Source organism: Nicotiana tomentosiformis, chromosome 8 (assembly GCF_000390325.3).
Source record: "Nicotiana tomentosiformis chromosome 8, ASM39032v3, whole genome shotgun sequence".
Lineage (NCBI taxonomy): Eukaryota > Viridiplantae > Streptophyta > Magnoliopsida > Solanales > Solanaceae > Nicotiana > Nicotiana tomentosiformis.
The window spans coordinates 122,869,256-122,884,140 of NC_090819.1; the positions used below are offsets into that span (position 1 = coordinate 122,869,256).

General features: G+C 33.0%; 1 protein-coding gene across 4 annotated transcripts; it reads right to left on the reverse strand.

Annotated features, from left to right (window-relative positions):
* Positions 1 to 280: 280 nt before the first annotated feature.
* Positions 281 to 10,339, reverse strand: LOC104104595 (adenine phosphoribosyltransferase 3). Of its 4 annotated transcripts, none has more exons than XR_011410603.1 (7): positions 10,098 to 10,339; positions 9,755 to 9,865; positions 6,348 to 6,440; positions 4,858 to 5,007; positions 3,785 to 3,843; positions 3,253 to 3,365; positions 281 to 937 (listed from the first exon to the last, which is right to left on the reverse strand). XR_011410603.1 is itself a non-coding variant. In XM_070182740.1 (6 exons), the coding sequence occupies exons 1-6, from the start codon at positions 10,177 to 10,179 to the stop codon at positions 3,303 to 3,305; spliced, it is 558 nt and encodes a 185-aa protein (XP_070038841.1). In that variant the 5' UTR covers positions 10,180 to 10,339; the 3' UTR covers positions 3,094 to 3,302. The 4 variants fall into 4 exon arrangements, 2 of the variants coding, with proteins under 2 accessions (XP_070038841.1, XP_009611023.1); XR_011410604.1 differs by having other exon boundaries at positions 3,253 to 3,356; positions 10,098 to 10,338; XM_070182740.1 differs by lacking the exon at positions 281 to 937 and having other exon boundaries at positions 3,094 to 3,365.
* Positions 10,340 to 14,885: the final 4,546 nt, after the last annotated feature.

The window sequence follows — 14,885 nt, forward strand, 5'->3', positions numbered from 1 at the left end:
TACTCTAGTTGACTTTATCAAACCGCTCACTATGACCACGTCAAGGCTTTGTTATTTCTAAACCTACCTTTAAACCCGTTGTATTGATTTCTCACATACGCTAGGAGTGACGTTATTCAACAACTACCTAAATATGTATCCTTTCTTAAGAAACACATAATAGATAGGCACAGTCAATCGATGACCATTCAATTAACTGAAATAAGCACGTAGTTGACAAATAGATAAATTCAAAGGTTAAATTATATTAAAACATAACAAGAATTCATCCTCCAAGAGGTTCCATCAAAACTCAAGATAATTAATTAGTTACTCATAATAGTATGTAAGACTACAATACTAAGAGTCATAACCAACAATGAAAAGTAGGAAGAAGAAGGAGAAAAACTCGTGGTTAAATCTTCCTCCTTGATCCTAGCGTATTCTTGCCTCCTTGGGTGTTGTCTTACCCTAAAGTGGTGTCTAAATCCTCAAAATACTATTTTTCATGTATATATACTAAGTAGGGTCGGGCCCAAACAATTATACCTTCTCCTACGCGAAAAAGGACACTTTTTTCGGACAGGACGTGCGCAGCCACGCACTTTTCACACTTTCTGCCCCATATGCGCGGTCAGTACGCGGCTGCGCACTTTCCGCGCACTGTTCACCATGTTCTGTTAGGAATTTGAAACAACGTAAAACATGAATGTTGTAGCCCTTTGAATTAGCTTTCTAACCATATATTGTGAAGCCCAAATGAAGTTCTGGTCGAAACGTTATGTGCATTTTACTAGATAGTGCGCAATATGCCTGCTTGATTCTTCGTTCGTTCTAATCTGTCATCCGTTGATCTCCGAACACGATCCCGGCTTAATTCTTTGGGCTTTTACTCAGAGTTCAAAGCTCTAAATCACTTGAATTTATTCTATAACATCTACATAATTCAGAATCACTCCTACAAAGCATAAAATACCTAATTAGTACAAAACACTAGCGATTAAAGCTCAAACTCAACTAAAGTGCAGTAAATTAGAGTGCAATAAGCGACTAAAATACGTAATTACAACTTATCATCAATGAGCATGAGTATGTGCATAATTGCGGACGAGATGGTTTGAATACCAAATGAAGGTGCAAACATTAAGACTTAAGATACAACCTTTGTATTAGTTACCCAATTGTTTCTGAGGCGGCTAGAGTATAGCTTACAGATTCTACCGAAAACCATTAAAGCGTAAGATACTATCCTTGTAGTAGTTGCCCAATTGTTTATGGGATGGAGCTAGAGTATAGGTTACGGGTTCGATCGAAAACCATTAAAGCATAAGATACAATTCTTGTAGTAGTTGTCCAATTGTTTCTGGGGAGGAACTAGAGTATAAGTTCAATCGAAAATTATGTATTTGTTTTATAAAAATCCATTGAGCATATAAAATTATTAATTTAGATTGTAATAACTTAATATAATTATATCCCGAGCACATAAGCTTAAAATCTGACTCCTCTTGTTTCTGCCCTTCATAACAGAGTAAAAATAACACGGGCTAGCCAGTTTTCGGACTGGTAATTTAAAAATAGCTAGCGTTTGCAAAGTCATTGAAAAATAATCACTATTTTGCTGCAACACGAACCGGTCCAGCATAATATACTGGAGATTGGTTCACCTTTGTATGAACTTCCAGTATATTATGCTGGAACTCCAACACGCGAAAAGTTCCAGCATAATATATTGGAGATTGAAGCATTTGTGTATGAACTTCCAGCATATTATGCTGGACCAGTATATTATACTGGAACTCCAGTATATTGTGCTGGAATATTTTTCGAATTTTGAACAGTGTTTTCGTTCAGATTTATCTTTACATAAAAAGTGGCTAAAATTTGATTACTTTTAAAACTGTGACTATTTTTCAATTACCACTTATAAATCTGGCTATTTTTGAATTTCTCCCAGACGGCAGAAAACGAAAGGCCCAACTTTGGTCTTTGGCTGGAGAATGGTCGTTTTCTCTATTTCTTACTTTGACCTGCTTCCTCATCTCTTCGTTACTCTATTTTCGGGAAAGAACCTAACTGTCATAAATTCCAAGTATAACTAATGCAATTGTTTGTACAAAACAAAACTAGTGTAATTGTTTATTGCACTTTTAATTGCCTTTGTTTCTTCCTCTTTTAAGTGTGAAAATGTGCGCTAGTCTTTACTTGACAAAGTATACAAACACAAAAATGCGAAAAATAGGCTCTACGATTACCTAATCCGAACCTGCACTTTGTCTTTTAAGTTTTTGTTTTATTTTATCACTCTTAAAAAACTTATCAATTGCAAGAATGCTAACTTACTGCATAAAGAGATCCAAAGTTTACGTTTATTCTAACCCCTGGCTCAAAGCAGTGTACATAGCAATGACCTTCCGATCTTGTTTTATACGTTACAAATTCAGAATGAGCAGCTCAGAAACAAAGCAGGCGTGAGCAACTATTTGGGTTAATACTCTAAAGGCTAGGGGCGCACGGTTTGAAACTCGGCCGATAATGACCCTTTCTTTGTCCTTCTCCACTTAAATACCAGCATTTTGTCTATGGTAGAGTTTGAACCGGTGATGTGCCCACAGGGGATCTATAGGCTAAATAATGGTGCATGTAAACCCAGGTCTCTCCACTAAATTAGGTGCATGTATTTTATAAAAAAGATGTAATACTATCTGGTGGCCCACATGCTCTAAAAGGACAGAATGATACACTTGGTTAGTCTGACCTGGCCTGACATTAGTTGCTCCAATGGACTAGACTTACTACTTTCTTTTTTTTCTTTCTTTAGGAAGATCTATTTGTTCTCACTAGTGCATCCTAACCCGCACATCACCTGCTACGCCCTTACCATCAAACCAAACCTTGGGTTTATGTTTTCCTAATTTTTGTAGGTTCCAACACCTTAGTGTTGAAGAACAGAATGGATAACAGTGAACAGATAACATCTTAATGCACAACATTCATTATTTTCCATTACACCATACAGAATATCTGCATGGCCTATATTTTAAAAAAGACAAAAAAAAAAAAAAAGGATTGTTAAAGATAAAAGATCAGTTTCACATCCACCAGAGACTCTACTTGAAAGAATTGGAAGGGTTTGATTTTAAGATGATAAATTTCCTTTGTGCATAATTTTTCTTTACTTTAGCTCATGTCTAAATGAACAAGGCCTTTTCAAAATCCGCTAGTCACAGAAATCAAGAATGAAAAAAAGGATATGCAGACGAGTAATTTCGCCCTCTAATGTACAGTTTGTCATGCCAATACGGATTATTCATCCGCTGATACTACTGAGACTCCACCAGCACATACAATGGCTTTCCATTCAATTGCTCCTTACCCTGCAACAACTAGAAAGTGGTATCAAAGAAGAACAGAAAACAAGGCACATGTTAAGACTAAAAGATGCTTCTTCTCCAGCTTCACAGGTATAAATAGATGAGACGATGAATCATCCATCCGGAGGAAGTTATCGTTATTTTGCTACTTCTACTAGAACTAGAAAGGTAGGTTTTGTTACTAAAACTTAGCTATTCACCAACTTGCCAAGGAATGTGGAAAAACAGGCAGTTAGTTTACGTGTAATTCTAATCTCATCTTTGCCAAGATACTTCGTTGAGAAGCCCTTATGGCAAGGAAATTTACGTCTAATTATATGCTCCTGCTCCTGTATATTTCATGTTGTCATCTGATGACCAAGCAATTCCTATTTACAGCACCAACCATACATTGCAGATCAGAAGAATAGCAAAAAGAGTATAAGATGCACCTTTAAATCTGGTATTTCAATCACACATGCACATTCAACCACTTCTGCGCCAGCACGCTCTGTGAAACAACAATTTGATTCAACAAGTTGCATCTGTTATAAAGACTAATAACCATACAAATAGAGCATGATAAATTGTTAATACAAGGCATAGAGCATTTATTCATGAGATGATATGAATCCTATAGAGTATTTATCATGAGAAGGCAAACACATTATATGATCTCGAACCATTTACAGTGTCCATGAGGTTTGAGTTAATAGACACATACTTTACCAACAGTTTGCGCCAGAACAGCCATTATCAAAGAGCAACCAGAGCTGAGCATGTCAAAATGTAGTTTCGCAGAAGCTCAGGAAAAATTATTATACTATATGCCACCTCCCTATGTCAAAATACTTATTCCTCAATGCTAATCCCAACAGAAAATACAATCCTAATTTGATATACGAAGTATTAAGATGATGGCAAACTCTTTAGTAATTTAAACTTCTACAACAGTCTGACACATGCTATGAAATGAAGCATCAACCAATTTGGTGCTCTCTGCCTCTTAGGAATGCAGAACAAAAACTAAGCACAAAGTTAACCTAGTCTCCTCCTAGCTATGATGGCATTAGTTGCTGCAAATTCCAGATCTTAGCATAGGACGTTACTGTTAACTTCAAAGTTCAATCCATGTGTCCTCAGGTTCATATCATAAAAGATAAGAGAAAAGGAATGGAAAATTAGCAAGCAAAGCTGCAAGGGGTCCAACAAAGTACTTGCACTGTTTTTCCAGCCTTTTAGTATTTATTGCTTTTAGTGAACTGACAACAGTTCGCCTGACGATGGCGATTCATGTGGTGAATAAAACATTCACCAACCCAGCTAGAGATTAAGCAGCTGAAGCTCATTGTAGACCCTATTGCTATTAGCTAGCAATATCTTGCTCGGATGCTATTGCATTACTCAGTTACATATTTCAGAGCATATGTAAAAATTGTAATCCATTGTGCACACTCATTGAAGTGTCAAAATGTAATGGAAGGTTAGTCTCTATCCGCATCAAGAGAATCATAAAAAGGTTTACCAAGCAAATCCATAGCTGCACGAAGAGTGCCACCAGTAGCAATCAGATCATCAACCACCAAAGCCCGCTCACCAGCTTCTACTGCTCCAATATGCATCTCAAGACAATCACTTCCATATTCCAAGTCATACTCTTGTTTAAAAACTTTACCTGCAGTCATTTAAAGCAACAGTAACATTGAGAAACTGAGATAATAATTAGTGGTTTCAAAAGATAGACACTTATAGCCAGTTTAGCCAAGCTTCTCAGCATGCCAAAGGTGCTTTTTTCCTCAATTTGAGGTGTTTGGCCAAGCTTTTTTTTGAAAAAAAAGTGCTTTTGGCTAGAAGCAGAAGCAGTTTTGAAGAAGCAGAAAAAAGTAACTTCTCCCCAGAAGCAGAAGCAGAAGCAGTTTTGACTTTTCTTCCTACCAAAAATACCCTTTGCAAAATATTATATATACCAAAATAATTTACTTAGTTTAAACTATTAAGTAATATGAAATGTCTTTTGGGATGAACTTTCATATTTATTGGATGATTTTTGATATATTTAAATTATCTTGAAAGAATAAAGTACTTTCAATTTTATTTTTATATTTTACTTAAATAAAATAAAAAACTTAATTATTATCTTTAATAATAAAAATTTATAATTATTTATCTACTTATATAATATTAACTATTAAGCAAATCTTTTCATGTCCTTGTTTGTAATTTGACACATAAAAGCACTTTTTGAAAAGCTTGGCCAAACACAAATTATTGTTCAAAAGTGCTTTTCAAATTGATTAGTCAAACACAAACTGTTTTTCTCTAAAAGTACTTTTTTGAAAAGCACTTTTGAAAAAAAACATTTCTCAAAATAAGCTGATTTTTCCAGTTTGGCCAAACAGGCTATTATTCTGGACAAGCATGATGACCTCACAGTTTTCAGAAGCATCCTTAATATATGAGAGAGAGAGAGAGAGAGAGAGGAAGGACGGGTTATTTACAACATTTCTATTTGATAGCTTTATGACAGTACATCAAAAGAGAAGCTTAATAAACACAGCAGAAACTGAACAGGGGGACCATGCCTTTACTGAAAAAGTCGAGTAACTGGATTAAATTAAAATTTGTACAAAGTCAAAAGTGGAAATTTTCCTCCTTTTGCCCCCTAAATGGGATATCATTGAATCAAACATCAGGATTTAAGTACTTCCATAGCAAAACTCCAATTCTCTGAAATCTGTCGAGTAACTACATTTACAGGGAAGGAAAACCAGATATCAATGTGTTTGCAGAAAATAGTCCTGTTCTTTAATATAACTTCAGGATATGGTGGGTAGCATTTGAGTTGAGCAGCCATGGTAGACACAAAGGTTAACATTTATAGTTTCGTAATAATGTACCGATCAACGTGAATAACGAACTTGCCAATTACAGGAAGCCTACTCATTTAAACAGAAAGGTGCACGCAACAAAAACATGTTATGATCCAAAGAAGGTTGTCCCAGGACGAAAAAATACCTGGCAATTTATTTGGTTTTCTCAAAGGGACAAATTTTGCTCCTATTGCCAAAGCAATTGGTGGACCAAATATAAATCCTCGAGCCTCTATTCCTAGAGATATTGAAACAATAAAGTTGAAACCAAGTCAGCTAAAAGATGATAAAGAATAAATGTTTGCAAGTTACTCACTACTCCAGGATTGTATATAATAGGATGGGAAATGCTACATGACAAAGGGCTATAGCATTAGGCCACCCAAGATAAAACAACATATTAAAAGAAATGATTCAGATTGAGAATTAGAAGTTTTCAAGCAAAGGAGGCAACCAAAAATCAAGAATATGACAAAACCCAAAAGCAATTAAACCATGACCGATAGTCACAATTGTTAGATTTCGTGAATGGGTGTGAATGGGAAATGGAAGAGGCGCCTTTGGATTGCATCTCTTCGTCTCACCCTTTTATTCTCTATAAATTTAGAGGATTGGCCTCATTTTAAAAGATGAAAAATCTGAAAACTTCTCCCCTCTTTTCTACATTGTTGCATTGTTTTTCCAAATAAATAAAGAGTCAAAGTGTGATTTGCTCCGTTTGTTGAGTTCACTGAAGTTTTGTAATTTTGATTGCCAGTATTACAGAATAGTTTTTCCGTTCTATCATGGGAGTAAGTAATCCATAACCTTGGGCAACAGTGAGGGGATTAAATTCCTTAAGGGGGACGCTCAGAATTATTTTACGATTTGTTTATTGAACTAACTTTCTTTTTCCCTCTGATTTTCTGATTTCGAACACAAGATTACTAACAACAATCATCTCTATAACATCTTAACAAGCATAGTAAGCAAGTTGAGAATAAACTACAAACAAACCTTTACTATTAAGAAGTATAAAAGGTCATGAAGCAGTCATATGACCCTTGCTAATCGTTACCAATCTCCAAATCTGGTTTTGCTTTTCCCACATGAAGGATAGAGTTAAAGGATATAAGATAACATCAGGACCTTATCGGCCAGACTCTCTTAAAAAATGAGGATCAAGCCACTAAAGTTGCTTTTTGACATGACAAGCCCACCCTTTAAGTTCTCTATCCTCGTCCCAGGATAAAAGTTGGAATTCACAGCTAGTACTTGCAAAGATATGAAGTTGAATCACAGCAACCGCAATAGGGGAGCACATATAAGTCGCAGGACTCTTCATTTTTTTTCTCTGATAACCAAGTCGCAGGACTCTTCATGTCCATAGAACATTAAGGTAAAGCCTTTATGTACCTAATGCCTTGAGATCTTTTCCTTCAAAATCACCTATTCACCTTCCTAGTCTTTTTGGAAACAACAACATTTTCTATGCAATGCGCTTTAAACTAACCTACCTGCAATTATATAATGTTCAGATGCATGATTTCTGCTTATTGTCCCCACTTTAATCATACTCCATCTCCCATTGTCCTTCTTCTCTTCTTTACCCAAGGCACTATATTGCTCTGATAAGAACGCCGGCAGTATTTACAAACTGCAGTTACAGTCTACTACTTGTATCCACATACAACTCCTGCTGACCATACGCTAACTTGTTCCTATCTCTTAAGTTTCTTTTTATCCTCTCAACCATAGGGAAAGAAGAAGAATGAGGTTTAGAAGAGAGTCCTAGTACACGTGGTGGCGAGAAAAAGCAGCAAATGCAGAAAAATCAAATGCCAGGCATCACCCTTTCTTCGTTTTATAATACAAATAAAATTCCACAACATCCACATGACGGGGGAAAATGGCAGGTAGAACCAACAAGAAGCCAGAGCAGTTAGGATTCCAAACTAGATGAGTAATGAATAGAAATAAATATCGTTGCCCAGACATTGGATCATCACTTTGGACTACAACAACCTAGACACAATTTGCGCTGACTTAAAAATGCCAGGAACAAATTGACATGGCTTTACGTAAAAGCCTGCTACACAAGTGGTGGGATACAATTTGCAGCCAATGGTTGATAAAAATCACTAAATCACCAGGTACTCATAAATTATCTAATAAAGTAAATTTATCTCAAAAATGATTATATCTCAAGACCAAGAAAAGGCACAGAAAGATGTTGTAATGATAGACATCTCTCATATGGTAACAGGATGCTATAATTAGGGTATACACATAACAAAACTAAAGGTAAATTGACTGACTAAATTGTCTAGACATAAAAGAAATACCTCCAACCTACCTTGGATATACTATTTAAACAAATCCATCATATTTGGTGAATTTCCTCACATTTTGATCACCAGCCAGCAACCTATTAACTTGTCCATCAACTCTGACACCACCTCAGAGTCTCATAATCATTCATTCGATATTAATAAAAAATCATTTTTTAATACAAGTATAGGACAAGTTGGGCCGGAAACATACGAAAAGGGAAAGTTATGAACAAGAAGCACACTACTTATTTCCATATTTATAAAGTTTATGAAGTCTCAGAAATCAGGATGTAGCTCAAAAGAACCATTATACATCATATACCAATCACAGTGAAAAGGACAAAGAACCTACTCATGGTACTGGACTCTGTACTCAGTAAACATTCCGCCAAGCAATAATTAATCATCATCATCCATCAAAAAGACCCTAATGCCATGATAATAGCACATAAAAGAGAAAGTGTTATTGCCTCATCCATCGATAGGGATGGAGGAAAGACAAACTAAGGCTCAATATCAGTTTCAACTACGAGTGAATATCACTGTACAACATAAAAGGGGGCGAAAAGGAAATTGGGAACACCACAGCTACTGGGTCCACACCCTTATTTCACCTATGCTTGTTTTTTTTTTTGATAATCCAGAAATCGTCGAGAGCCAGTGCACTAGCTAGTAGCAGCTAGTGCACGGTTTGAAACACGGCGGATTATCGGCCCACCCCTTTACCCGTTTCCACTTAAATTACTAGGCTTTTGTCTTTTTCACCAATTTTATTATCCATTACCAACAATCTCACCACCATCTAGGCCACCCCACCCCCAACCTCAAAATCAAAAGGGGGACGCTCTAAACTATCCATATTCGTTCTTCACACAAAGTCATCAATAACACAGCCACTAGCTAGCTTCCATTGTTAAAACTCAAAAACAAATGATTTCAAATAGAAAATATTACTAAACAGTAACTCCCACATTGCCCATTAAAAGTATTCCATAGGCCCCCACAACACTGTATATCCACCACCCTCCACCCTCAAACACAAAAAAGAATAGCTAAAAATGAAAACTTTGCAAAAGACAATAATACATATACACATTAATACATGCATTACAATTTCTTGAGTTAAAATGGGGACCACAAGCAATGCATATAATTAAATGAAAAGGATGGGTATTTTTTTCCCTACTTTAATAATCCTTTTTTTTCGCAATTTGCAGCTAAGAATGCGGGGAGTGCATACCAGCAACAACTGAGATGTTTTTGGATTTGTAACGCTCCACGAATAAATCAATAGTGTCTTTGAAAGCTTTTGGATCCAGTAATAGAGTAGTAATGTCTTGGAACATTATCCCTGTACAATTTCAACCCCATTCTTTAGCTCCAAAAAAAAAAAAAAAAAAATTTAACACACAACGTTAATAACAAAAAAAAATTAAAACTTTACTTGTGCAACAACAAAGACACCTGTTACTTAATCCTAAACAAGTCGGGGTCGTTTATATGAATTTTCGATATCCACGCTGCTCTATTTAGACCCTTTTTTATACATTAAAGAAAAGAGAAAAAAAAAACAGAGAAAAGACCTGGTTTTGGGAAGTCAGGTACAACACGAATTCGAGATTGTATAGCATGGATACGAGGATCTTGGTCTTTGCAAGCTGACATTTGTCCCTTTAGTATACACAAGTAAAATGCAGTGAGAAAAATGAAACAATTCTCTGTTCCGTTTTTGGTGTGTTTAGAGCTTTGGGGATGGAAGGTTTTTGAGTGTTGGCTTAAAATAGCTCTAAAACTGAAGAAGTGAAGAGGGGACAACAGGAATAAATAAGGAGAAAGAAGAGGGGTATTTATAGGAAAGAAACTTTTAAGTTTTCGGTGTTTTTTTTAAACTATATCAATAAATATATAATTTTTAATAATTACATAATTATTATTAAATAATGTATTTGAGTTTTTGAACAAAAAGTTAAAAAAAATATTTATTTTTGCTTTAGGGGTTCGTGCTTTTATGCTTTATAATGATATAGAAAATATGTATTTTTTCTTACTCAAACAACATTTTTTCTCTTTATCGATTTTTTTGTATAATATCTAAAAATTATATTTAATAATTTTTAAAAATATGTATTTAATTAAGTACATGCGTCTCTTTTTTAATAGTGACAAACTGTATATAGAATCTTCCCCTTAGAGCTATAGCCTATAAGTTCAAACATTTTTCATATAAAAGCAAATATAAGGAAAAGAAAACGTTCTAAATATTATGACTCTTATTTCTCCCATATATATTTATGTTAAAGTTCTAAATATTATGACTTCTTATATAATTTAAATAAGAAAATATTTAATAATAAAAATTTTAGTTGATTTTAAAGTACTAAATATTAGAAAAATAACTAAATTATAATTTTGTCTAATGTAAAATTTATTTTTAAAGGTTAAAAAAGACTAATAATATTTCGATGAGGATCTCCGTCTTTTAATATAGCATAGATGTCCATTACTCTTTATTCAAATACGCTTTCTATAAAATTTATGTATCAAAAATATAAATATATATTTTAAATAATAATACGATCAAATTCATATTATCCAATGTTCATGATTGTTATACTCTTTAACTCAAAATAAAAATATTAAAAATACCTTGGGAATGACGCTTAACAACTGCATTTTAAGTGTACATAATTTAATAATGTTTATATCAAAAGTTTTATATTTATTATTATAGGGTACACGCGTAAAGCGTGTATTCTATCCATAAATAATTATATGAATTATAATATTCTTAGTTTTGGCGATAAATTAACGATAAATATAATTTTATAAATAAAAGTAAGGATGGTTCATTTCTTACATAAAATTAAAACGAATTTGACACTTTTTAAGAAATTAGATTGTATTCAAAGTAAATACATAACATCTTTAAAATTCAAAATGTAAGTAAGAAAGGGTTAAGAAAAGACTCCTAAGGTTTTGTTTGATAAAGATTAGTGTTCCCGAAAACAATTCCCATAACAAGAGTAGCTAGAACTTCCTTTTTAATAAAGTATTTTTTTTTCTACAGTGAGGTAATGTGTCAAATAATATTTTTAAAGCACTCGTAGTTATTATTTTGAATTAGACGCTCAACGCATGTTGTCGGACAGTCTCCCGATAGTGAGTGAAGGTTGTTGGGGGTGTTAATGACAATGTTTTAAGGATATTTCGCCAGCGGAAACAAATTCCCTCAAGGATTATTCAAGCGTTTTCAGTATAAACTAGGAACGAAAACATCAGAAATGGATAGTTAAAACCCAATAGATGAGAAAGAAACAGGAATGTTTTAGTGTCTTCTCAAAAGAGTGCGTCTGTATCTATAGGTTAAATTGTAACAACTATTTTGACCATTCTGGAGTACAACAAGGTGAAATTATTTTGTTCATTTCAAGGTAATTAAGCTAAACATTAATTCAACAGAAATCAAAATAATTTCTCAATGCATTTCTATCCTTTTGGACCAATTATAGTGCGCGCGAATCTAGCCATTTACTAGTTCTTATAGACTAAAATGACTTTTCTATAAAGTGGAAGATAATAATTTCTCTTAACCAATGGGTGAGTCTAGTTGGGAAGTATGTCATGCTAATAGAAAGAAAAAAATATATTTAAAGAGAAAAGTAATAAATTGCACAAGACAAAACAAGATTTACGTGGTTCAATAATTTTTGCTTACTCCAGGGCCACACAAAGAATAACTCTTTATTAATTGAACAGAAAGAAGAAGTTGAGGGGATGATTACAACTGAAGAAGAGGATGCCTACTTATAGGTTGAACGTTTGCTGAAATAAAGTTTTAGCGAATGTGAATACGCGACATGACGGTACTGCAAACTGCGCACCGAATTCTTTCTTTCATATTGTGACCGCCCAAGTTTTCTGACCCTTCTTTCTTTATGTCTCTTTCTTTCTTATCTTTATTTATTTTTCTTTGACTTTTCATTTATCCACATGGGTTTGCCCTATCAATCTCTCCCTCAAACCCATATATATCAAGAAAGAAAATTTTAAAAAAAAAACATATTTTTCTCATTTATTTATGTATGAATTTTAGGAATGCATTTTTTACTTTTATTTTATTTATGTGAAGAATTTAGGAATATCCTATTTTTCCTTGTAACTCGTAGATGGACTTTTTTTACTTTTCGCAAGTACATTTCATATAGATAAAATTATAATTACACTTAGTATATGTTTTTTTGTTTAAATTAGGAATTACAAAACACTTTGGATAGTTTCATCCCTTCTTGAAAAGATAATTTATATTTACGTTTAGGATATTTGTTTTTTCGTAAAATAATTGTTTTGATACTTTGACATAAAAGAAAAAAGGTTAGTGAACATATTCCAAAGGATCAATTAACAATATAATATTGTTTTGCTATCTTTTGGTTATCAGAAAGGAAGAGAAAGTTTCCAAAGGCCATTTTTTCTTTCTTGATAAGCAGCAAAAATTTCAAGGAAATTTTTCATAACAAAAATAGATATATTTTCCTTCTTACGCAATTTTGTAGGAATTAAAGTTGAATACAAATTCCTAACTATTAGTATTAAATTGGGGTAGAAAGGTGTAGAAAAAGTCAAAGTTGTATAATTATAGTAAACTTCAAAAGTTTTAGATATATTAAGACATCTTAAAAAATTCAATAAGAAAATATTTAATAACCAAAATTTTAGTTATTCAATTGAAATGACTATTTTGTCTAATGTGAATTCTATTTTAAAAGGATAAAAAAGGCGAACGACATTTCGCTAAGGGTATTCGTGTTTTTAACGTAGTACTAGTCTCTTTGTACGTACTTTGCACGTAGATGTTTAGTCAATTAAATATGTGAATATAATCAATTTAGTTAAGTTAGACAATATACATATGTACCTATATTATAGAAATATGGAATGTGGTTGTATCTTATCGAGTATTTCTTCATAGACGATATTTCGGGTGTATATTTCCTTATGACTCTTTGGCTAACTCTATCATGAACAAAACTCTTTCGATATTAATATCCATTTTGAAAGTAGAATTCTCCATGTAGAAAATAGTTTCCTCTTAACATCTCCTTACATCTTTTACTGTCCGCCTTAGTGTTGCTAGTTCCCATCTCTGTTATCCAAAATGATTTTAGGTTTGGTTGTCTTTATTTGTGAATTGTTTATATTTGTTTAGGTTTAGCTCAGAACAAAGATTAAGTCATTTTGGAGTCCAAATAAAAATCTAACACCAAATCGGAAGACACCGTAAATTTAGGAGTTTTGTGAACAAAAAAGATGTCGCATTATATAATTTTTTCTCAAAAAACTTAAACATATATTTATATTTATTATATCAACGGTCGTGGATGATTCTATATTAGACTTTTAAGCCAAAAATTCTATATAAGAAAAAATTGTAAAATTTTGAACTCTACTTTATATACAACTTTGAATGTATAATAATTTCTCTACCCAAATACATGAATATATACCCGTTTCAAAAGAGCAAGTTTGGACACCAAATAAAAATCCAGAAATGCGCACGACTACAATAATTGCATCATACGAGCCTTTGAGAGTATGACAGAGAGAGAGCCGATATCCATATTTTCTCTTCAACAAGACCGACAATTGGCTTATAAATATTAAATAATTAGTTTTAATAGAATAAGTGTTCTTCTATGATTCTTATTTTTTATCCAACTCCAAATCATATGATCGTTTCAAAATTTTACTTTTAGGTCCGACTAAATTTGATTGTGATTAGAATTCGGTGCGAATTAATATTAATTCAAGTTTTAAGTTACAGTTTTATCTAATATATAATTGTATGTTGAAGGATATAAAGGTCAATCAACTTTTTGAAGATATTTTTGTCGTTCAACATTTAGCGTGGAACATTCGTACTTTTATAATAATATAGATAGATAAATAGATAGATAGATAGATAGATAAATATATTATTTCTATAAAGATATCGGTATTCGCTTTGAAGCCAGATTAACAAATTTTCATTTTAAAGTCTTTGAAACAAGACCTTTATTTTTTCGCCATAACATTTGATGGTGTGTTTTTTATGTTAAAATAATGAAATTAGAAAATTGGAGTTGGTTAAGTATGTAAAACAAAATAATCACTCCAATGTTTAAAGCGTCTCAGAAAGTTTAATAGTTATTATTCTATTTATTTTATTTTTGTAACTGAACGACTAAGGCTCAAACTCGTGATGTGTGATTTTACATGAAGCATCTTAATGAGTAAATTATCCCAATTGAAGATTTTTGACTCCATAATAACGTTGATATTATTCGACACAATTTTGTAAAAAATTTAGGATTTAAATTTATTTAACTAAATAA